Below are 26,001 nucleotides of genomic sequence, written 5' to 3' on the forward strand. Positions count from 1 at the left end.
TAATGTTTTAAGCCAATTATGACTGTTCATCAGAATAGAAGTAGTATAAGCGAGTGCCTTTGAAAAGATAAATGTTGGGCTGGTAGGAGAAATGAATTGATGATTTCTTGCAATTTTTAATTGACACATGTTGACATTTAAAATCCTTTCTTTTTTTTGCAATTTCTAGGTGAATTGTTCCCTGTCATTCTTCCTATTTTCCTTCCAAGTTCACGAGAAGTCTATACTTCTGGCTGCTCTGTAAGTTTTGAAAATCTGCAGTTTTTATCTCCTGAGATAAAACTTATCAATCATCTGATGAACAGCAGATTAAATAAGGAGAATATTCATATCTTGCTGCTGTCATTTTATTAGGACCTGTTAAGGAATTCCCAGTGTTAGGGGCAAATTAGTTAAGACTGTGAAAGGTTTGAAACCAACATTTTAAGTCTCTTCCTGCCTTAATGTTCCTTTTTTTTTGTTTAAAGTGTTGACACTTGTGCAATATGAATTCCTAAATGTCAACAGCTTTTCAATATCTCACTCTGGTGGCTGTACTTGATGCATGTATGAGTTTTTACAATGAATACTGATGAACTCTGGGTTGAGAGTCCATTCCAGCAATGTAAATATAAAATTTGGCAGTTTGCTCATTAATGAAAGTATGATGACCATAAAATGGGTTACACAAAATGTCTAGTCCCAGATTGTGTCCAAACCATCATCTCAACGTAGTAACAAGTGTGTCAGTAACTCCTATTGTAACATTGGCTCTGTAAGTGACCTTCCTCTTTTAGTGCTTTGAGGCTGTTGTATTGTCAAAATACATGGAGAGTTGAAACCTTCAGATTATCATGTGCTTTGGGTTAGTGTTTGAAATTGGTTTGTTGTGATCTTTAGATTAAACTGAATCAGACACTTGAGGAATCGCCTGGCTTGAGAGGAACATACTGGACTTCAGTAATGTGGCACTTTAGCTTCTAGATGTTGCAAACAAAAAAAGTTGCATAACTGTAGAAATTGTTTAGAATTGTTTAATTACAGATGAGCTTTACTCACTTCAGCAGATCAACATGTATGCTTGGTGTGCCTCTACTCTTCCTTGTTACAATGGCTCATTTTAAAAACAATGATTGGGAAAGCTCAATGGTTAAATGAATAAATGTGCAGCCTGCTGTAGTATAGAGATGTGAAGGACGTGGAAGTTTCCATGATTTTTTGCTCTCAGTGGCCTTGGTTAGGACAATAATTTTCCAGATTAGAAAGAGATTAAATAAAATAGAAATGAAGTAAGTCATTTAGCTCTGCTTTTTGTTGGGAAGCGCATTTTGACTGGTAAGAACAGCTTTGGGTTTGGGATAATGCAGACCCATAGTTGTAAAATTCAATAACTCTTTCTCACGCTTGCAGAACAGTTACATACCTGGCTGAGAAACTATGGCTTACCTTGAGTTGCTGCAATCAAGATTAAATGTGAAGCATTGTTAGTTAGATTTGGAATGGGTGTCAGGGTTGTGCTGAATTTAAAGTTACTCAAGACAAGCATGTTCTGTAGAAATGTATCATCACTAATATTCCTTCATACACCAAGTGCTGCCAATGTTCAATTTTAAAAGGGAGTTAGGCATGCATTTCTTTATGGATACGGTTCTAATCCTGTTCTCACATTCTTCATGAAATTGCAATATTTCCAGTAAAATCATAGACAATGAAAGATATGGGAATTTTCATCAGAGACAAATCCACCACTTCCTGAAATACCAAACATAATCCATCTATTTTCTTACATTATCTCTCCATGCATGCTTAATTCAAAAATAAACCTGTTTATATTACACAATGGTCTTCTCCAGCAACTTATTCCATAGATTTGGACCAAGTTACCTAACTTACTAGCCATCACTGATTATTCAAAATTTATCCCTCAGTAAGATTGACAAGTCGCCAGGCCCGGATCAGATTTGTCCTCGGCTGCTTCGGGAAGCGAGAAATGCAATTGCTTCGCCACTTGCGAAGATCTTTGCATCCTCGCTCTCCACTGGAGTCGTACCTGAGGACTGGAGAGAGGCAAATGTAATTCCTCTCTTTAAGAAAGGAAATAGGGAAATCCCCGGCAATTATAGACCGGTAAGTCTCACGTCTGTCGTCTGCAAGGTGTTAGAAAGGATTCTGAGGGATAAGATTTATGACCACCTGGAAGAGCATGGCTTGATCAAATACAGTCAACACGGCTTTGTGAGGGGTAGGTCATGCCTTACAAACCTTATCGAGTTTTTTGAGGATGTGACTAGAAAAGTTGATGAGGGTCGAGCTGTGGATGTGGTGTATATGGACTTCAGTAAGGCATTTGATAAGGTTCCCCATGGTAGGCTCATTCACAAGGTCAGGAGGAATGGGATACAGGGGAACTTAGCTGCTTGGATACAGAATTGGCTGGCCAACAGAAGACAGCGAGTGGTAGTAGAAGGAAAATATTCTGCCTGGAAGTCAGTGGTGAGTGGAGTTCCACAGGGCTCTGTCCTTGGGCCTCTACTGTTTGTAATTTTTATTAATGACTTGGATGAGGGGATTGAAGGATGGGTCAGCAAGTTTGCAGATGACACAAAGGTCGGAGGTGTCGTTGACAGTGTAGAGGGCTGTTGTAGGCTGCAGCGGGACATTGACAGGATAAAGAGATGGGCTGAGAGGTGGCAGATGGAGTTCAACCTGGATAAATGCGAGGTGATGCAGACTCTCTCCATGACTCCCTTGTTCGCTCCACACTGCCCTCCCAACTCCACCACACCCGGCACCTTCCCCTGCAACCGCAGGAAATGCTACACTTGCCCCCACACCTCCTCCCTCACCCCTATCCCAGGCCCCAAGATGACATTCCACATTAAGCAGAGGTTCACCTGCACATCTGCCAATGTGGTATACTGCATCCACTGTACCCGGTGTGGCTTCCTCTACATTGGGGAAACCAAGCGGAGGCTTGGAGACCGCTTTGCAGAACACCTCCGCTCAGTTCGCAACAAACAACTGCACCTCCCAGTCGCAAACCATTTCCACTCCCCCTCCCATTCTTTAGATGACATGTCCATCATGGGCCTCCTGCAGTGCCACAATGATGCCACCCGAAGGTTGCAGGAACAGCAACTCTCATTCCGCCTGGGAACCCTGCAGCCTAATGGTATCAATGTGGACTTCACCAGTTTCAAAATCTCCCTTTCCCCAACTGCATCCCTAAACCAGCCCAGTTCGTCCCCTCCCCCCACTGCACCACACAACCAGCCCAGCTCTCCCTCCCCCCCCCCCCCCCCCACCCACTGCATCCCAAAACCAGTCCAACCTGTCTCTGCCTCCCTAACCGGTTCTTCCTCTCACCCATCCCTTCCTCCCACCCCAAGTCGCACCCCCATCTACCTACTAACCTCATCCCACCTCCTTGACCTGTCCATCTTCCCTGGACTGACCTATCCCCTCCCTACCTATACTCTCTCCACCTATCTTCTTTACTCTCCATCTTCGGTCCGCCTTCCCCTCTCTCCCTATTTATTCCAGTTCCCTCTCCCCATCCCCCTCTCTGATGAAGGGTCTAGGCCCGAAACGTCAGCTTTTGTGCTCCTGAAATGCTGCTTGGCCTGCTGTGTTCATCCAGCTTCACATTTTACTATCTTGGAATTCTCCAGCATCTGCAGTTCGCATTATCTCTGATACAATCCTAGTCCAGTCTGTTTTAACTTGCCTGTTTCCTCCTGTGAAATGTCGTTTGAAGTTTCTCTTTGCATTTTTGGATGTGATGTTCTCTTGGTAATTCTCTCTAAAAATACACTTAATTTACATGTGCAGCCATCTGGCTGTATCAACCCTTTTGTGAAACACATGCTTTGGAATTTCCAGTTAAAATGACCATAATACTTTGAGGTACTGATCTATGGTCATGACAAACTAGAACACCTAAATCCCTCTGTACCCAGGGATTGAGCAATCATTTTCTGTATGAGTAATGCTGTTTTATTTCATTCTTTGTGTGAAAGAGCAGTTTCCCAAATTATACTACATCGCCTAGATTTTTGCCCACTCACTTAACCTATCAATGCAAACTTCAACATCTGCCATCTGTTTGTCTTCTATGTATTTTGGTGCTATATGCCTTTCCTCTCTTCAAAGTCATTGATGTAAATTGTTAAATTTTAAGGCCCCAGCACAGACCCCTTTGGGAATATATATTAATGTATGTTCGTTTATAAAAGAGAATTGGGCAGAATATGATAAGCAACACTGCATGCAGTAGCTGAAATGAATGGAGCATTTATTTATAAAGTGTATACTACTTATCTAACTGAACATAACTAGAGATTCTACATTTACTGACTAGTCTGATCACTGATATTCCTGCCAGTTAACATATCAGACAGGCTTCTGCTCTGTATTATTCCAATCTTGAGGTAGTCAAAAGACAATTTGGCTACCATGAAATTAGTTGAGCAGCCTTCTGCCCAAAACAAAGTTACTAGCTATAACTTATCAAACCTGGCTACAGATTTGTTTCTTTGGCTCAATTTCTTATTCTAAAATTATATACTTTTTATTCTAATGTTGTTGCACCCTTCCTGAACGCACTGATATCTGCTGGGGTGTGATTCGATAGGAACTAGCTGCTCACTGCTGTTTTACTTGACCCATTCATTGTGGATGAGCTTCGTTCAACTGTAGACACCGTATTGAACTGAGATCTGTATTGCATTCTAGGCTGCTCCATTTGTCTTGACAGTGCATACTCGAGTCTGCTGCATCTCTGTCTTTACTTTATCACAGAATAACTGTGCTCTTTATTTACATTCTAATGTACAGAATACTGATTACAATTCTTCAGTGTAGTTCATCCATTCCTCTCTGAAAGTCTAGATAGCATGTGACTGTTGATGTCTGAGTTGCATCACCATGTGCATCATCATTAACATAGTCAATCTCATCCTGCTACACACTTTACATACAGTGGGTTATTTCGATGTCTGGCATGTGATATGTAGCCATGTGTTGTAGCTGTTTTGTATGTTAGATGATGAATAACTGATGATTTTAGGTTGAGGGTGAACTCTTTCTTCTTTAAATAATGCTATTGGGTTATTAACATGCACATTGAAACGTGGTACTGTTCTTCCAATATTTATTTGAAGGATACCACCCTGCCCCCCGAGCATTCTCTCACTAAATAATTTTCTAATATTTTAGAGTAGGTTTGAACCCACAAGCTTTTGACTAAAGCAACAGTGCTACCAACTAAACCAGGCTAACACTCAGCAGTGTATTATGGATGGCTGCAATTTTTTTCCATGTTCAAACATGCACTTTCTAACCTTCCTGAGATGTTTCCTCAGCAATAAGGGTTGTGCCATTTTCTTGCCATTAGTACTGAAGGACATGAGTTGGAGGGAGCAGAGGGCCACAAAATTAATAGGAAGCTGCATGTTTTCTGTTTGGGAGCACCAAGTGGTGCTAAGATACACACAACTGCCTGGAAGAAGTTGGTATTGTTCTTGTTCAGAAGGCTAGAGCTAGAGGAGACTGGCAGCTAACCAAAATGGGAAGCCATAAGTGGCTCTTAAACATGTAAGAAGTAAAATGAACATCAGAGAAAAATTAAGTGTGATTCGGGACCTAAAAGTAGATACTTCAGTGAAGTAGAAGTTATAACTAAGGTAGTCCATGAGTACTTTGCATCTCTCTCTTTAGTAAAGAAAATGCTGCCAAGATGTAGTAAGAGTAGATGTAATTGAGATACTAGATGAACCAAAAATTGACGGAGAGGATGTATTGGAAAGACTGGCTGTACTTAAAACTAACAGGATCAGATGCATTATATTCAGGGATACAGATGGAAGTAAGGGAGAAAACTGTGACAGTACTGGCTATAATCTTCCAATCTTTAATACGAGGGTGAGGCCAAAGAACTGAAGAATTGCAAGTATATACTCTTGACCAAAAAATAGTTTATAAGGATAAACTCGGTAACAATAAATTAACCAGTTTAACTCTAAGATGGAGAAAACCTTTTGAAAACAATCTAAGGCAAAACTAAGTCACTTGGCCAAATATGGAGGAATTGAAGAAAGCCAACATTGATTTTCAAAATGTAAACCATTTTTGACCACCGCATAGTTACTTTTAAGATAAGTTTTTGGAATTTCAAAGGCATCGGACTCAATGTCACGTAATAGGCTCATCCACAAAGTAAAAGCTCTTGCAATAAGAGAGACAAGAGCAGTATGGATACACAATTTATTAAATGATAGGAAATAGAGCAGTGGTGAACAGTTTGGAGGAACAGAAATAATGCCTTTCCCTCAGGATCAATACCCGGGCCACTTTGTTTTATTTGCTGTACATCAATACTCCAAGCTTGGGTGTATTGAGTGCAATTTCAGAAATAGCAGATGACATAATACCTGGAAGTGTTGATAACTCAGAGGATTTCACTGATAATCTTTGAGAGAGATAGATATTGGTGGAATAGGAGAGCATATGGCAGATGAAACTTAATGCAGATAAATGGGATGTGTTGTATTTTTGGTAAGAAGAATGAGGAGAGATAATTTACACATTTTATTTTAATGGGTGCAAGCACACAAATTGTTAGAGCTGATAAGACAGGTTAAGGTGGTGGTTAAAAAGTGGGATATTAGGCTTTGTAAATAGCTATGGCGAACAAAAGCAAAGTTTTGATGATGGTCATGAAGCACTGGATTGACCTGTACTGGAGCATTATGTCCAGTTATGGAGTGGATTTAAAGACTTCAGAGGCTATTTAAACAATTTTTGAGAATGGTTTCAGAGGTAAAGAACTTCAGCTATGTAAACAGATTAGAGAAGCTGGGATTGCTGTTCTTACAAAAGAAAATGTTGAGCAATTTAATCAAGTTGTCCAAAATCATGAAGGTTCTAGATGGAGGGAAACTGTTTCCATTGGTAGTAGAGAGAAGAACCAAAGTATACTGATTGTAAGGCATGTGGCAAAATAATCAATGGCAATATGTAGAAAAGCAGTTTTACTTATTAAGTGGTTATAATCTAGAATGCACTTGCTGAGAGGATGTTACAGGCAGATTTAATTGTGCCTTTTCAAAGGAAATCAATAAAAAATCTGAAGTGAAGAAATTTGCTGCACAACTGGGAAGGGTCAGGGAGTGGAAAGAGTTACGTTGCACTTGTAGACTTATCAGGTTAAATTGCCATCTCCGATGCCAACATACATCCAAACATAGAGCAGGCCATTCAGCCCCTCCATTTAGCAAGGTTATGGCTGATATAACTGTAACAGTGTACTCTGCAATTCAAGTGTGAGCTGTTTGTTCATTATATTGTGTGTATGGTTATGTGTCAAATAGTGAATCTCAGTATTTAACTGTGAGGACATCCCTATGGTGACAAAAACACTGAGACCATTTATAATACCCTAACATTATCCTGGGTAAGATCAGCTGAAGGAGTACAAACTGGGACTGAACTGTTGATCTTCTTGATCTGTGTGGATCAGTATGACACAAAACATTGTGTTTACCCATATGTTCCTTGCCATATTTCACTTCAGCTCTGTGCAAATTTTTAATCATGCATTTTTATTCAATTTTGTTTTCAGGCCTGTATTATTGCTTCTACATGAAATCCCATTCATGGCAACTTGGTTTTTGCTTGTGTCAACTTTTAGGTGAGGTCATTATTTTTCAAATTTCTAAATGGATACTAATTAATAGTTACTAATTACTAGATTCTGTGGAAATGCCTTGGCCTTACTGCAGATGATTTTCCATTTCCTCTCCTGTTTAATGTCCAATAAATTTATGATGTAAAAGAATCTTCCTTGTAAATCTTCTCCCTTGCATATGATTTTGATAAACATCAAGCATCTAATGGTTTTTTTTAACATTGCTAAAATACTTGGGTCGCTGAATACACAAAGTTTGAGCTATTAGAAGCCAACAGAAGAATTGCACATGGTGTCATGTTTTAAAACTTTTACTTTTACAGTAAGTATAAAATGAACATCAAATAAAAGTCATTTGGTAGGCTTAACTAATCTACTAAGCTACATAACAGGCACTTCATTAACCAGTGAACACAAATAGTAAATCAAAAGCCTTGTGCCATATTTCCACACTACAGCACACACTCAGAAGATAGGTATTCTTGTAGTTTAAAGGTCCAAATTTTTCTGGCTATTTAAAAGATTATCTTCTCTTTGTTCCGCCAGGGCAAGTTTTCTACATCTTTTTAAATGTCATTTCCAAGTATAATCAAATTAACTTGCTGCAGCAAGGTACCCTCTGGCAACTCTTTGGTCTTTGAAGTCTATTTTTGTAACTTTTTTAAAAACTTTATTTCTGAATATGGACTGAATTGGGAAAAGGACTGTTTTATAACGAAGGGCTGAAGAAGGATTTGCTATACATTTAAAACATAATTTACTGAAACTCATTGTGGATTGGTTCTGACTGTTGCTTTGCAAGCAGTAGGGGGTGGTTAAAGGGAGACATTGTAACGCCAGGGAGTCTATACGTAGATTTGGTCAGTAACAGGTTGCTGATTAGTTTGTGCCACTGAATTCACTTCTATATGCCAAAGGTCATCAGCCTGATGACAGCTGTAATGATTGGCTCCTGGGTACCTTAACATCTTGCAGGGTTGAATGATAATGAGGACCCCTTGGACTCAGGAAGGGTAGGTGGTGTGTTTCTCTCTTTCTGTAGTCAAAAACTGAAGATAAAGAAAGACAGTTATTTTCTCTTTCTGGTTATTATCAGCTGTTGCTTTTAACCAATAATTAAGACTTTATAGTTGGCAAACCAAACACTGTGTCTCCTGTGAAGAAGAGATAAAAGCCTGAAAAATAAGCTCAAAGAGCTAAAGTACTTCGGGGGGGAGGGAGTGAAGGAACCATCTATCAATTCATAAGAACAGGTGCCAGTGAATTGTTTCCCCAGTAATTTTTTTACCCCCTCTATGCATAACACCAATTTTTGTTTTGTCTGTTTTAGAAAAAGATTAGAGTTTTAATTGGTAGAGTTCTACGTCAGCCACTCATTGCTGTTTGTTTGTGGTTAGAACATTCCTTATTTGTAATAAATAGTAGTTAAGTATAGAAAACTGATTCATATTTTTTGTTAAGTGAATCTACCAGACCGGTAAATTGGGAAAACCAAAAACAGTCCTTTTCTTAGTCAACAGCCACTTTTTTTTGGTCTTTCTGTACAGATTTTTCGAGTCTGCGTGCAGCAAAGACAGCTGGCCTCCATTGGGTAATTACGAAAATAAAACAAAGAACTGCGGATGCTGGAAATCTGAAATAAAAACAGAAATTGCTGGGGAAACACAGCAGGTTTGGCAGTATTTGTATGAAGAACGCAGAGTTAATGTTTCAAGTCCAGTGACTCTTCATTAGAACTGTTCTGAAGAACCACCACTGGAACTCAAAACATTAACTCTGCATTCTTCCCACAGATGCTGCCAGACCTGCTGAGTTTCTCCAGCAATTTCTGTTTTTGTTTCTGACCTCCTTTGGGGCCAAGTATGAAAACTCATGCATGAGTTTCTATGATGTTGCAACCTTGAACTTCTGACCTAATGGAGCATATCACTTGTGCGTATCTACTGGCACACATCACCTTTCTCCATTCCAGGACATTTTGCTTTACCCTAAATTGAAGGAGAATGTTTAAGCATAACTATCTCACATAAACCCATTTTCTTAACACTGCTGTAAGTCAGTATTTCATTCAGCCTTTAACACCAGCCATTTTTTAGGAAATACCTAACAAGCTTTTCCCTAATTCAGAGGTCAGGCCAACTTATTTGTGCAGTTTTAGTTTAATGAATGGTACTGAATAAGAATGAGGCTTCTCACTTTTAACATTCTTTATTTTGATGTATCCATAGCATGCTCCCCCTGTTGATGAAGGATGGCCTGCTCCTTCCTTACACTGTTACCTCTTTAGCCTTTCTTCTCATCACAGCAACATTTCTGTCAGCCTTTGAAAAAGTGTCATTGGAGGATCTGCAGCTCCAACGATTTTCTCAGGGTGTGAGGAGGTACATTCCACACTTTACAATTCCACCGTGTCTTGCAAAACTTGCAGTAAGTAAATAATTACTTTTTGAAAACCCGTTACTTTTTAATTTTTTTTCAAATGAGCCACTGGGATCACACGTTTACATATTACTTCTGGGGCCTTGATTCAAAACCAGTTTAGATAAATTAGGTAAGTGAAGGTTAAGTAGCAGTAAATTGGCCAAGAGAATGGCTGGTGCAGGAAATAGAAAACATCACAACAGGGTGATGTTTGATGTAATGCTGCTGAGGCAAGAAGTGTGAGCTTTACTTTGACTATAATTCATAGTAATTAATGGGGAAGTGGTTAATGTTAACAGTGACAAAAATGGAGTCAGACATTGAATTTCATATATTTGTAATTATAAATAATTTCTGCAGGAGATTAAACTGTAAATGATTTAGCTTGGTTATGTTAGTTCAGAGCCACAATACAAACTGACTTTACATTTGGCATAAACCAGCTCTAAATTGGCTCAAAACCAACACATAGTGCTGGAGAAATTAAGCAGGTCTGTCAGCACGAGAGATACAAAGTTAACTTTTCAAGTCCAAAATGACTTCTTCAGAAATCTTACTCAAAAGCTGTAGCGGAAGATAGAACATTGGGAGAAAATTTTAAAAGGGATGTCACCAAGTACCTTTCATTTCCAAGTACTTACTTTAGCTGCTTAAATATGGGAAATGCAGCTCCCAATTTGCACAGAGCAACATCCTACAACGAGCAATGATTAGTCCATCTGTGATTTAAAAACAGTTGGTTGAAGAATAAATATTGGTCAGCACATAAGGGAGAAAACGCCTGAAAATTTTCAAAGTAGTACCACAGTATCTTCTACAACTACTTGACAGGGCCTTCCATTTAAAGTTTCAAATGAAAGATGAAAATGCTGCATGTACCACATACAAAATAGGAGCAGAAATAGACCCTTCAGTCCTTTTGAGCCTGCTCTGCCTTTCAGATCATGACTGATCTGTTTCTGTTTTGAATTATACATTTCCATTTTCCCCCCCAGTAACCATAGATTCTTGTTAGGCAAGGGAATCAATCTACCTTTGCCTTAAAAACTATTCAGTGACCCTGCCTCTGCCTTTGAGGCAGAGTTCCAAATTTGCATGACTGAGAGAAAAAAACCTCATCTCTATCCTCAAAAAATGATGCCTTACTTTAAAACAGTGCCAGCTACTTTTGGACTAACCCTCAAGGAAATATCTTTCAGACAACTATCTTGTCAGGACCATTCAGGATTGTATATACTTCAGTCAAGTCAATCTCACTCTTCTAAACTCCTGTCAAAACAAGACCAACCTATATTCATAAGACAACGCATTCCTTCTAGGTATTAGTCTAATGAACTGCTTCTAATGCTCTTATATTTTTCCTCAGTATCCAAAATTTGAAATGTGGTCTCAGCAATGCTTGTATAATTGAAGTGTAATAAAGTACTTTATGTTCAGTTCATCACATCGTAAAGAATTATAGCTTACGAACTTTCTTGATTACAAGCTGTTCCTGCATACTAACAGTTTGAGATGGAAGCTGTTCTCCATCCAACTGGGATGTTAGCCTAGACAACTGAACTGAAGTCTTGAAGCTAAAACATTCCAACACCAAATGAATGGCATTCAAAAAATATTTAGGTTTCTCACAAAAAGAGAAAAACCTAAGTATGGGGTTAACACAATTGAGCAGGACATCACCACCAGGTGGAAAAGAGGGCAAAGAAGGCAACATGTATCAAAAACTAATGTTTGGGTAACAAAAGAAATCTATGTACGTAGAAGGAAAAGTGTAAGTTCGAGTAGTTCCATTGCACAGACATTCTGAGAAACATTGAGACAAAATAGAAGATGGTAGACAAGCATTACACGAAAGTAAGGATGCAGAAAGTATGAAGGTCATTCAGGGAATTATATTTTCTCATTTGCATGTCTTCTAATATTTGCATTTTCCAACATTGAAAGTCAGAATAAGTATTGAAAAATGTGACTTATGAAACAGAAAAACTTTCTTTTTTATTCCTACAGTTCCTTCTATCCATAATTGCCATGGTAATACTTAGCTTGATAAGTGCGACGCAAAATCCTCCCCCACAACTGCCGGATTTATTCCCTGTCCTGGTGTCTCTGTTTTCCTGCATCCATTTTTTGATCTTTCTGGTGTACTTCAACATTCTGCATCTATCGGAATCTGTCTACAAGAAGCCTCAGCAGAAGATGAAATAAAGAACAAATTACTGCACACTGAGGAATTAATTATTTTGTCTAAAATACAGTGAATAAAAGCTGCTGTTTTAAACCCTAATGCCAAAACCCCTCTCTTTTTTTTTTAAATTCCATACAGCAGTTGCCTTCATAGATCACTTGACAAATTTGCCATGTCATATGAAGTAGTCTCCCCTGTCCAAATGCAACAAGGCATGCACAACATTCAGGCTTGGGATAAGAGGCAAGCAACAATCATGCCACATTAGAAAGAAGTCCAGTAAAGAGAGACACTGAACTGGTATGTGTGGAATGTTAAGCATCATGCATTTGCTCCTAGGTTCCCATACACTGCCGAATTCTCAATCTTTGTGCTTGGAAATTTAAGGGGCCACTGGTTGTTTTCCAACTGCCAGGCAACGATCATCTCTAACATGACAGGATCTAACTATCTCCCCTTAACTTTACCAGTGCCAGCACCAACATCCTGGGGCATACCAATGACCAGAATTGAACTGGCATATAAAATACTTGTGGCTACGGTTGCAGGTCAGAAACTGGGAATTCACCAGAGATAACTTGCATCCTTTCTCCCTAAAGCCTGTCTACAATGTATAGGCACCAGTCAGGAGTGTGGTGGGTACAGTTCACTTGTCTAGATAGATGCAGCTCTAACAACACTCAAAAAGATCATCACCATCTGGAACAAAGCAGCCTGCATGATTGGCATTCCATATGCCAACTTTAATATTCATTCCCTCCACCATCAATGAAGTGACAACAATGTGTACCATAAACAAGGTGCACTGCAGTAACTTGCAAAATGCCTTTGATAGCATTTTCTAAACTGGTGACCTTTACCACCTAGGGTCAAGGGGATCAGATGTGGGTAAACCATAACCTGTAAGGTTCTGCCCAATCCACACTCCATCCTGACTTGGAACCATGTCATCATTCCTTTACTTTTGTTGGGTTTATATCCTGGGATTCAGACAGTGCTGTAGGACAATGTATCTTTAAAGTTTTTTGCATAGAGCTCTGAAGTCCATGCACAGCAGTGACTATTAGTCAGTGTACGCAGAGCCTCCCAGTGGCTGCACAACTTAAATGGAACATTGTCATGGGAGTACCGACACATCAGAGACTGGAACAGTTCAAGAAAGCAGTTCAACACCATTTTTGCGAGGTAGTGGGGATAAGCAACAAATGCAGTTCTTGTAGTGTTCATATACCAGGAAAGCATAAAAATGTGGCTTGGTTAGAGGTTCTGGTTCTATGCTGACCTCAGTAATTAAAACCAAATCAGCAACAGTGTTACTGTTATTTATTGGTTTAAGATAATCAGAAATCATCCGAGATTCCTTGATTACTACCCAATGATCTCTGGCAAGTGTATGTTTGCACGTGATGCCCTGTCTGATTAGTATTCTGTTGCCTTTAATTGTTCGTGTTTAATACACTTGCAAAAAACAATTAAGGCCAAATCACAACGAGATAAGTTGTACCCTGGTGTCATACAATACCTTTGAGATGGGAGATAAAGAAACAAAAAAATAGGGAATGGAGAAAATAGGTTCTGTTTCCTATCTATGAGAAAAGGTGATGGTTTGAAAATAAGCTGCCCTGTTCCATGACAGTATGAAACAATAGAAAAACAAGGAACATTGACTCTGAGGTGGCATGATCTCGTTGGAGAATTTGTACGTTCCTGTAATATTGATTATAATATGCAACGATAGTTTAAAATTAGTGTAGAAAATTTTTCCATGTAGCACGTGTAATTGCATAACCACTATCCACAATTTATTTTAATTGTGTTATATATTTATGTAACACAAAATAAACTGACAAGTCACCATGAATGTAGACCTTCTTGTAACATGTCCTATGCACAGAGTAATAAAGACAAAATGCAATATTAATAGTGAAAGCACAAATCTATTAACAAATGTTTAAATAAAATGAAGATGTCAAGTTTCTGAAGGCTATGCATTCCCACCTGCTTTCCCATTTCTGCTCGTCAGTTTATTTGTGTTTTAGTAGACTTTGGAATTTAGAAGACAGCACAACCATGAGGTGGGCAAGATTCTTTGCTTCCCCCAGCTGTACTGGAAAATGGCATTCATGACATTCTGAACGAATGACATATTCAATACATTGAATGAGACAACTCGAGGGCAATGCAATGAAAATCTCTTCTCAATCACGTGTTTTGCAAGGGTCACAGTTGACAAGCAGCTCAAGAATGCTCAAAAGAAACGGCAGCGATCTCAAGCACCAGTGGCCTGTTCTCTGTTGCATTTGTGCAGGTTGTTAATTCCATGTTGTTACTGCGGTGATAAAACATTAGTTATATACTCTGGTATGTTTTCACTTTCAGTTGACCTCTAATTGTGACGGAGTGAAAGTTACATGAGCCACCTAGTACAAAACCAGAAACTGGATCTTAGAAATGACAGTTGTCAAACTGGTGGCAATCCTGCCGCAAAAAAAGCAGTAATTGATAATCATGAATATTTTGGATCTCTAGCGCTGAATGTTATGGAAAGGGAAAGAAAATAAGATGGGGACGGAAAGTAGTGTTGCTCTCTGATACCCATCTGCTCTAATAAATTATTCTGAAAAAATGAAACAAAAAGTCACCCTGAGAGGCAAATGATATTATCCTATTAGCATTGCCACCGCTGGTTTCCACAGTGCACTTTGCCGTAAATGTATAAAAGGCACCAAATATCCTTCCAGTTACAATCTAACTCTCAAATAAAGAAAGCACATCATTTCTTCTAAATTCAATTTTATGTAAAGTCCAACTGATCTCATGTGGCATTGCTCAGTTAAAAATTAAAGCTCTTTGTTTCTACACTGTTAACCCCTCCAGCAGCCTTTTGTTCTGTCCCCTACCCCCTTCTCCTTTCAATATAACTCTACCTGCCTGATTGTTTTTTGTTCTTTTATTGTCTGCATTTCTATTTGTGTGCTTTCTCTTCTGCATCTTTGCTATTCAGGATGGAAATCTGGACCAAACAAAACAAGACTCAATACTGGCTGGGAAATTGTTCAAGACACAAAGCAGATGCAGGGATAACAATGCAGTATTACCCTATACTTGTTGCTTTCAATGCAGGCAGTAGGTAAATGTCTTGCTGTTTTAAATTATGGTGTACAGGCAACACTAAGCATGCTACTAAGCTGCTTACGACAATACGGTAAATGAAAAGTTGAGAGAGGAAAACACGGGTTCAGGGTAGACTGCCCTCTTAAGTGGAAGGCACACTGCATTGTATGTTTAAATTACTCTAAAAGTGATTTGATGTGAGGAACACAAACAGTCTCTCGAATTGGTAACTCATGTTAACATTCATAACTTCACCCTCACAAACCATAATTCTTGATTCAGCCTCAAATCATAGTTTGCACACATTGTTAGCTTTTTAACCATGTTAGCCACATTAGTCAAATGCTTTGCACACACTCCTCAGACACTTCCTTCTTGGCAGTAAGGCCTAGCTCGTAATGGCCAGTCATTGTTGTTTGCCTTGATTCATGGAGCAGACAGTGGTCACTATCATTGGATAAACAATGATTTAGGCCATGGCCAGAGGTGGGGCTGAAGCCATTATTGAGGATATTGTTGCGTTCTTCTAATTCTGCTTGTAAGAGCCCAAATACCCATATGTCAACATAAATACAGAAGATAACATTGCTAGTGACTGAATCACATAATAGAGTGAGACTGAAAAGGTAGCCCTGGAAAATCAAAAAAAGTAATCCTCTAGAATATCTTGAAGAGCCCTCAAAAAAATTACACCAATTCATATCTATTGGTGTCCTTGCCTAATAAGAATCTGTCTATTCAATCCTCAAAATATCAATTGATCCAACATCCATTTGAAACTGGCATTGACTAGTTCCTGCTAAAACTTCATTGCCTTTAACTTGAGTAACAGGTCTTAGAACCAAGAAAAAAAAGCAGCATGAACAAATGTCAAGTTAAAACATTAAGAGATTAGGCTGTAAAGAACTAAGAAAAATATTGAAAATAAGACCAGCTGATCATTGAATTTGGAGGCACTGGGAGCATTACTGGATCCAAGGAGTGAGGCTATGAGGACATAGATCTCAGCTGGAACACTTGAGGTGAATTTTGGCCTGACAGTTAATGGCAGTAAGACTGTATGGACCTCGTGTTGGAAGCAATTGTGAAGCTGCAGAGGCAGCTTCTTTAGGAATAATTTTTCCCCCGATGGTCTATGCTGTCATGTGGCTACCATTGACTGCTCATCAACATTTCAAGCTTGTTAGAGTATGCTGATCACGCAATATTATATCAGCAAGCAACACTAGAGACACATTATTAATTTGGGCATTAATTCTTGAGGATTTCTGAAACTTAACTGTAAATAATAAAGATATAACCTAGTATACAAATAGATAAGATTTTCTTTGACAGGATAGAGGGTTAATGGGAGACAGTTCTGTCTGGATAAGTGGCATTTAAATTAGGTGCTAGAAATTGTATCTTGGTGTGCACCTGTGGGAGCAGTTCTGTGTAGGCATTTTAGTGGACAGATTGATTTGCTTAGTGACATTTCAGTCATATATTTATATGAGCAGGCAGCTGCAATGATCTGCTCTTTCATATTCACACCAAACTTCTATGGGCCATTTCCCCAAGTACAGAATTTATAACATTAAACTGTAGATAATTAGAATGCATGTTATTCTGGACTGTTTTACTTGGACATGTCCAATCAATTGTTTTTAATATTGTGTCTCATTAACATAAGATTAAAATCATAGCATTTAGCTTTCCTTTTGATTTCTTTTCCCTATTCTGTCCTAAAGGCATTCAGCTCAGACCAAAGTACAGTTCCACAGGTATTGATCAATGTCATCTACCTTGTCTGAGCGGGAATTCTTGATAAGTGAGTCTAAACTGTCAGTAACACCTTGAGGATGCTAAGGCATTGAGATGACAAAGATCTAATTAATTTTATTTCATTACAACTGCTGTAGATTTATTTCTTCTCCATATAAAGGTGTTCGGATAAGTGACATTTATCGGATAAGTGACATTATTCTGGCAAAGACTATGGAAAGAAAACAGCTGTTGAGGTTACAGTATTCAGAACAGGGCTGGGCAGATTCAGAGGCTCAGTTTTAGTTTTCCACAGAGCTACTAGCAACCAGTTGCTACCTGTCAGTAGCAATCTAATAGTTTCGCTAGTAACCTCATAGTTCCACTAGCAAAACTAAACCAAATTAAACCAAGGTTCAAACAGAAGGACAAAGGAAAGGCATCAGGCAAAGAGGCCAAGAGCCAAAGTTCAAACTAACCAATTAAGGTTGCATAGATATCAGGAATTTACATAATGAAAGAAAAACCAAGCAAATTAGGCTTGTGTTCTTTGATAAAAAGCTGATCCAATAGAAGTTTATTTCTATACAATTTCAGTGAATTGATAATAATTCTAAAAAAGTTGTCAGGTTTGAAGTTGTAGACTTGCCGCTGAGCTGGTGTGTTTGGTTACAGATGTCTGCAACCAAACGCACCAGCTAAGCGAGCAAGTCCACAACCTCATACACAACCCCAGCTATAAATCTTCTCAAAAACTTTAAAGTTGTCAAATTTTTCAAAAGGTGTGGAAAAAAAAATGTTAAAAATTGCAAAATTAGGAATAAGCCAAAGGGTTTTGATTTTAAGATACATTTATCATGTAAGATATTAAGGTGAATGTGTGAATCATATTAAAAGGCAACAAAGCATGTTTGTGGAGAGTGGAAGAATTGAACGTGAGCAGGAGATTAACCTGAAAGGTCAGGCCGTTATCTGATCCACCATATTCTTGCATTCATTGCAACATTTCCAACAGATAACTGCTGGAAGTTATCACCATTTGGGCCAACACAAGCAGAATGATTGTTTGGACAAGGCAGAAGGGGTTTCTGGAATCTGCAGAATGTACTCCAGCAGAAATTGAGAAGAGCAAGAGTAAAATTAGATTTTAATTTTAAAAATAAATGACATTGTTCATGAGTAGTTATAAACTCATCAATTTGATTTTTATTTGTGGATAACGGTTTGATATATATTTTCCTATTAAGAATAAGTTGGCAGTACTCAGTTAAAATTTATTGGAATGATTCTATTGCTAAAAGTGATTTGGCAACAGTGGACCCCTCCCCATCATGCTCAGTGCATTTTTAGACTTAATCCTTCTGGAGCTGCAACTGTCAAATCAAACGCCAGTGATAGGCTGAATTGCTGTCCCAGTTGCAAACAATTCAGAGCTGCCAGAATTCAATTCACAGAGTGACCCTTAATAGTGAAGAGTCAGAAGAGAACTAAACAGTTTTCTCTGAACTATGTTTAAAGCCAGGGTAAAGGCCAACAACTGCAAGTTGTCGCCAACTCCAGCCAGCATGGTTTATTTATTATTACACCCTGCCAATCAATTTCTTTTTAATGCTGAGGTTTTCTTTTTTCTCTTCACAAAGTCGCAGTAAATATGAGCTCCTTGGACAAAATACCTATTAACTTAGTAATTAAATGAGTTATTGCCAGGAAAAGTATATATGAGTCAGTAACAACATCTGATCAAGCTCTTCAGAGATTGTTAAATTATTTTCTGGGGTAAGCAGAATTGTTTAAATGTTATTTATTTTTACGTTCAGAAAATATTTATTGCAAAGTAAAATATTGATTAACACACAACAATGCTGTAGGAAGAAAAAAAATTTATGAAACCGTTGCTCAAATCCTTTAATTGAATTTTCCAAATCTCTCACTACACACAAATAATCAATATCTTCCAGCATCAGAAACATTACTGGCTATCTTTCCAATTTTGTTATCATCAGCACATACAAAAGCACTTGGATATCCATAATATCTTGACAAATAATTTATATTTACCTCATAAACTATTTTTCCTTTGAGATACTGGAATAAAAAAAACAAGAAAAATTAACTTTTCAAGGCAACAGATGTGTCAGATCCTAAATATCTGAATTTTGCCTTGGTTATACTGAGAAACCTAAGCAAGAGACCCAGGCCCAGTATACTAAACATCACTAAGGCAGAAAAACACTGGAGAAAGTAATCAAGAGGTGATATTTAGGCAATGGCGAGGCAGGGTTTTAAAAACCCGTGGATTGCAGGAGGAAGAGATAACTGAGATTGGTGAAATGATCCTTGGTGTTGACCTCCTGAGGAAGAAATTGTTGAAAGTAAGAGATGGTATCATGAGGCAACATAGCATGGAGCTGGAGGAACACAGCAGGTCAGGCAGCATCAAAGGAGCAAGTATCATAAATCTTGAAATGAAGGCAGAACGAATAAGACAGTAACTTGGAGTGTGAGGATACAAAATAAAACAAAAGGAAAGGATATTAAGGAATATTTCATCCAAGAGACTGTGGGTGAGGGAAGAATCAACTGTTACTTTTTTCAGTATATTTTGCAAGGAATATGAAAAGTGCCGCATCTGAAAAAGTTTGGGAGTAAATAAAATTAACAATCTTTCTTTGCTAGTTGTACAATCTGACAATTGTTTGCACCACCACCCTCACTTCAATTTGGGGCCCTAAACAGTCCTTTCAGGTGAGACAGAGCTTCATCTCCTCCAACCTAGTCTAATGCATCTGATGCTCCCAATGTGGTCTTCCCTTTGTTGGTGAGACCAAACATAGACTAGGTGATCATTTCGCTGAGCATCTCTGCCTGGACTGTAAAGGCCAGCCTAATCTCCAGCTCACCGTCGATTTGGACTCCCCTCCCCACACTCCCTCCAACATTTCTGTCCTCCATCTCCTCCAATGTCTCAGTAACTCAGAACGCAAATTTAGAGAACAACGCCCTATCTTCCCTCTGGGCACCCTACAGCCCAGAAGACTCAAAACTGAGTTCTCCAATTTTAAATATCCTTCATATGTATCCCCTTCCACCTATCACCACCTTTTCACCTCCACCCCTCCCCCCACTTTGTCTGCAGCTTCTCCTACCCCTACATCCAGGCCTGAAGAAGGGTAATACCTGAAACGTTGACTGCTATTTTCCTCCAGATGTTGCCTGGCCTGCTGTATTCTTCCAGCCTCTTGTTTATCTACACTGATTCTATTAACTTGTTTCAGCAGAACAAAATAGTTACAACCACGATGGATAGAGTTATGTGCAGTTCTTTTTTTTTTACAAGGAGATTGGGAAGAAAACTTGTTTCACTAACTGAATAGAAAGTTCATCGCCACAGCTACCTTGATTTCATGATGCTGTCCTTACGTAATGCAGCAAAGTGGTAGTCTCTTACCTGTTGGCCCCAGGGGACTGAGTTGTCTTAGATATCCATTTAGAACACATCAGTTCTCATATGGAAAAAGAGAGTGAAACAACTTGGAAAGGGATAAATTGCCAGTGCTTGTTGAATGGAGGTCAGTGAACTATCATGTTTTAATTATTAACTCTACCATTAGCTGTGAGTCAATATTCTGGGCAGACCAGCACACAAATACTGTGGTTAGCAATAGCAGGTCAGATGCTGGGAAGTCTAAAATGAGTAACTTTGCCAATCCTGCCTACGTCTACCAAGGCATAAGTCAGGGGTCTGATCTCCAATTACCTAGAGATGAGTTCAACAATGCTCAGAAAGCTTGACATTAAGACAAAGTAGTCCATGATTGGCACCCATGCCATCACTTTAAGCATTTTATCCTCTGCCACTGACGGAGAATGGCAGCAGTGTATTATATACAAGGTGCACCACAATAATTCACCCAAGATCCTTTAACAGCATCTTCCAAACCTGTGAGCACTACCACCTAAAAGGACAAGGGCAGCAGACGCAAGGAAACACCACAAGCTGCACAATCTCCTCCAAGCTGCACACCATCCTCACTTAGAAATATATCTCTGTTCCTTCAATGTTTGCAGGATCACAGTTATGGAACTCCCTTTTCACTAACACTTTGGGTGTGCCAGCACCTGACAGATTTTAGGAATTGAAGGAAGTAGCTCATCACCGCCTTCTCAAAGCCAGTTAAAAATGAATAATAAATGCTGGCTTTGTCAGCAATGCACATCCCATGAAAGAATAAAAACAATGTTTGTCGATCAGCATAAGTATAAAATATTCATTATCCAACAATTTAGTCTGTGTTACCTTATCTTGGGAAATAAACATCTGGTCATGACAATCTGCTTCTGAATGTTTATTCTAAAAATTGACCTACTCTGCTCAGAATGTAAGGAAGGATACACTTTTCTCTGAAAAGCCACTACACCTATATTTTGAGAAGGAAGAGAATGCGCAAGCAGCCCAGAAAAATACAACTTTGACACACATTATAACCTATGTAAAAGATAATGCATCAGGAATTCAATGCATAAGTATGCTACATTTACTGAAGGAGACAATAATAGAGTTGACGAGTTAATTGCCCAGTGAATGATGTGTTATAACTACACTGGCAAAACAAAATACTAATGTAATACGGAGAAAAATACTGTGAATGTTGGAAATCTGACGTAAAAACATAAAATGGTGTAAAAAATCAACAGATCAGGCAAGGTCTATGGATGGTCAAAGAGGTAACATGTCAGGTCACTGCCTTTCATGAGAACTGGGAAAGTTAGAGTTGTATCAGTGATAATGGGAACTGCAGATGCTGCAGAATCCAAGATAACAAAGTGTGGAGCTGGATGAACACAGCAGGCCAAGCAGCATCTCAGGAGCACAAAAGCTGACGTTTCGGGCCTAGACCCTTCATCAGAGAGGGGGATGGGGAGAGGGTTCTGGAATAAATAGGGAGAGAGGGGGAGGCAGACCAAAGATGGAGAGAAAACAAAATAGGCAGAGAGGAGAGTATAAGTGAGGAGGTAGGGACAGGTCAAGGAGGTGGGATGAGGTGGTAGGTAGGAAATGGAGGTGCAGCTTGGGGTGGGAGGAAGGGATGGGTGAGAGGAAGAACAGGTTAGGGAAGCAGAGACAGGCTGGGCTGGTTTTGGGATGCATTGGGGGAGGGGACGAGCTGGGCTGGTTTTGTGATGTAGTCGGGGGAGGGGAAGAACTGAGCTGGTTTTGGGATGCAGTGGAGGGAGGGGAGATTTTGAAGCTTGTGAAGTCCACATTGATACCATTGGGCTGCAGGGTTCCCAAGCGGAATATGAGTTACTGTTCCTGCAACCTTCGGGTGGCATCATTGTGGCGCTGCAGGAGGCCCATGATGGACATGTCGTCTGAGGAATGGGAGGTGCAGTTGAAATGGTACGCGACTGGGAGGCGCAGTTGTTTGTTGCGAACCGAGCGGAGGTGTTCAGCAAAGCGGTCCCCAAGCCTCCGCTTGGTTTCCCCAATGTAGAGGGAGCCACACCAGGTGCAATGGATACAATATATCACACTGGCAGATGTGCAGTGAACATCTGCTTGATATGGAAGGTCATCTTGGGGCCTGGGATGGGGGTGAGGGAGGAGGTGTGGGGCCAAGTGTAGCACTTCCTGTGGTTGCAGGGGAAGGTGCCGGGTGTGGTGGGGTTGGAGGGGAGTGTGGAACAGACAAGGGAGTTGCGGAGAGAGTGGTCTGTCCGGAAGTCAGACAAGGGTGGGGATGGAAAAATAGCTTGGGTGGTGGGGTCGGATTGTAGATGGTGGAAGTGTCGGAGAATGATACGTTGTATCCGGAGGTTGGTTGGGTGGTATGTGGTATGTAACTAAAGTTAGAGTTGTAACAGGTCTTCAGCATGTTCAGAAACAGGGAAAGGGGAGAGGGAGGGAAGAAAGGAACAAAAGGGAAAATCTGCAACAGGTTTGAAGGTGGGAAAGGTTAACAGTCAAAACAGATGATTCAAGGCAAAATGATATGGTAATGCATCAAATAAATAAAAAGATGGGCCCTTAGCAGGCATAAATTTAAGACTTCAGTTTTCGCACTATTTTAAACCCAATGAGGAGGAAAATTTCAGTCAATGATTTTAAGTACCAGCTGCAGCCAGAATCTAGTACCAAGCCTGATTTGAAACTAATGTTGCAAGTCTTGTTTAGTTGTTATGCAGGAATATTCCAGTACCATGCCCAAGTGAACAATCTTCATAAATTAGCCTAGGAAATGAGTGTTAATTTAGTACTTGATATTACATGGGGATCAAATTCATTCACCTTTCATTGGCAGTAGCAAATAGAAATGGTATACTTGACTGCAGCTTCACCCAGAGATAGTTGAGCCCATAATACCATTATTGTTCCAATTAAAATCTGATGACCTAGGATAGAGTCTGGAATCTTCCCATATGGTTTAGAGAGACAACAGATAATCAACCCTTTTTACAGAAGCTTCCAGAGTAGATAAACACTATAATGGGGAGTTGGCAACTTGTGGCTTTGGAGTCGTGTACAACTCTTGTGTGGGTCTTGACCTTGGTGGATCAATCTTATTTTTTCTCATGATCAGTTTTTAAAAAATGTCTCTCAAACATTGCTATTATGTCTTCTTCTACCACCTCCCCTGGCAGTGCATTCCAGACACCTATCACTCTCTGTGTAAAATACGTATCTCCTTTAAACTTTCCACTTTCACCTTAAAACTATGCCCCCTAGTAGCTGACATTTCCACTTGTAGAGAAAGACTCCAACTATTCACTCTATCCATGTATAGGAAGGAAGTGGAGGCTTTGAAGAGGGTGCAGAAGACGTTTAACCCAGGATTTTGTCTTGATTAGATTATATAAGCTATAAGGAGAGGTGAACAAATGTGGACTGTTTTTGCAATAGCATCAGAAGGATCACAGTCTAAGGATTGGGATCGGCCACTTAGGATTCTGATGAGAAGAAAATTTTTCATGAAGAGGCTGGTGAGCCTGTGAAATTTACTGCCACAGAAAGTGGTTGAAATCAAAATATTGAATGTTTTCAAGAAGGATATTGATATAGTTCTTGGGGCTAAAAGAATCAAATTTGGGACAAAAATGGGAATAAGGTGCTGAGTTGGACGATCGGCCATGATCATATTGAATGGTGCAGCAGGCTCAAAGGGCCAAATTGCCTACTCCTGCTCCTACTTTCTGTGTTTCAAGGCTCCTTAAACAACATCTTCTAAATCCTCAAATAGTAATATCAAGGACAATGGCAGCAGATATATGGGAACACCACCATCACCTACAGGTTCCCTGCGAGCCACTCAACATCCTGACTTAGAAATATAGTGCCATTCTTTCAGTGTCACTGGGGTCAAAACCCTGGAATTACCTCCTTAATGGCATTGCAGGTCTACCTACAGGACAACTACCTTCTCCAGGTCAGTCAGGATAGGCGTTAAATGCTAGCAAAGCCAACAATGTTTACATGCTATGAGTGAATAAAAAACTGTTGCAGCAAGGAGGCTTTGCGCTCAAGAACATGCACCCAGCTCATGTTCTAGACTAGGCTCCATCTCCAGGCTGTTCACTTGGTCTATTAGTGCTTATTTATTTTGAGCCTAACTGGACACATACAGTATCCTTGCCATGTTTGGCATGTTTGCACCTTCACCTGCAGCCAGGGATATCAGAATCACAGTACTGTCATATTGCCATGTTAATTGGCACAGGCACTAAGCCAGGAAGCCTGTTAACAGTCCTCAGTCAACCAAGGGAGATATCCTTCAGTCAGAGGGTCCTGGCACAGTAAGTCAAGAGGAGCCTCTTATATCAGTCCAAGGCCTCGGAGACTGTCAGCCACTCAGGATGGTCAGAGTCAAGACACTCTCTTCATAAGGGGTAAGGAACCCAATGTCAGGCAACCCATCATCTGTCTTGACTCTTTCTGTTTTATTGGAGGCTGTTTCCTCCTGGTAGGAGAGATTGATGGGTATGATGGGTGATGAAAGGGGGTGGCATTGTTATTAATTCATGTGCAGGTGTAGAGGTGTCTCGAGTGAGTCAACAGGCAGAGCAGAGGTCATGCAGAGTTAGTAGTGTCATGGATTTCGATGGGTGAGAGCAAGTCGGGGAAGATGTTGCAGGAAATACTGAAAGTGGTAGAACATGGGCCTTGGTGGGAGGGATTCTGATCCACAAGGCAAGGCATCAATTTTACTTCTCTGCCATGTCTGGAGCAAATGCCAAGACTGGGTGAAGCAGCACTGATCTAACAACACTTGGCCAGGTACACAACAGCCTTTCAAAAATGGTGCCGTGCAAGGGATACCAGTCCATTCTGGGATATCCCAGCAGTGGTGTTTGTGCGGTTGATGAGGTGAGTTTGGTAAGATTTGGCAAGAAATCTCACTCAGCCTTGTGGACAGAAATCCTCCATGAAACTTGACAAAATTGACATTTAAGCAAAAAAAAATTAAGATTTAGTCTAATGTCTTTTTTGTTGTAGCAATGTGGACACTCTTGACGTGTAGGTGAATTTTGAAACAGTGACTGTTGATATTACAGCTCTGCCGAAATTCTGAAATACTAAACAAACATTCCCATTATTTCTGCTGAGATATGGTCTTGTGACTCAACCACATAAACCCTTTATTGTGCAACCAATTACTGACTCAGAAAGGTTGTGTTTCATTTTCACAATTCTTCAGATATGATCATCATCTTCAGTAGACGTAGTATTTGTAGACAGCAGTGGAACTATGACTGCTTTGTGCTGTCTTACAGATGAGGAGTCACATTATCATCACATGGTTCATTTTGTACTACAAGTATTTTCAAAAAATAACCTTTACTTAAACAGCAGTACACATAACCTTCTTTGGTCAAT

At 39.7% G+C, this 26,001-nt stretch overlaps 2 protein-coding genes across 2 annotated transcripts in view; one reads left to right on the forward strand and one right to left on the reverse strand.

Moving 5' to 3' along the window:
* alg6 (ALG6 alpha-1,3-glucosyltransferase) overlaps positions 1-12,371 on the forward strand; it is a 54,009-nt gene extending 41,638 nt beyond the window's left edge. The window contains exons 11-14 of the mRNA XM_048538910.2: positions 170-240; positions 7,601-7,669; positions 9,895-10,093; positions 12,095-12,371. Of these exons, the coding sequence (XP_048394867.1) occupies positions 170-240; positions 7,601-7,669; positions 9,895-10,093; positions 12,095-12,292 (537 nt within the window). The 3' untranslated portion in view covers positions 12,293-12,371. The remainder of the gene's footprint in view (positions 1-169; positions 241-7,600; positions 7,670-9,894; positions 10,094-12,094) is intronic.
* The window catches only part of LOC125456139 (centromere protein R-like), a 56,983-nt gene that overhangs the window by 6,851 nt on the left and 24,131 nt on the right, over positions 1-26,001 (reverse strand). The gene's annotated exons all lie outside the window — the stretch shown is intronic.

This window comes from Stegostoma tigrinum, chromosome 8, assembly GCF_030684315.1.
Source record: "Stegostoma tigrinum isolate sSteTig4 chromosome 8, sSteTig4.hap1, whole genome shotgun sequence".
NCBI lineage: Eukaryota > Metazoa > Chordata > Chondrichthyes > Orectolobiformes > Stegostomatidae > Stegostoma > Stegostoma tigrinum.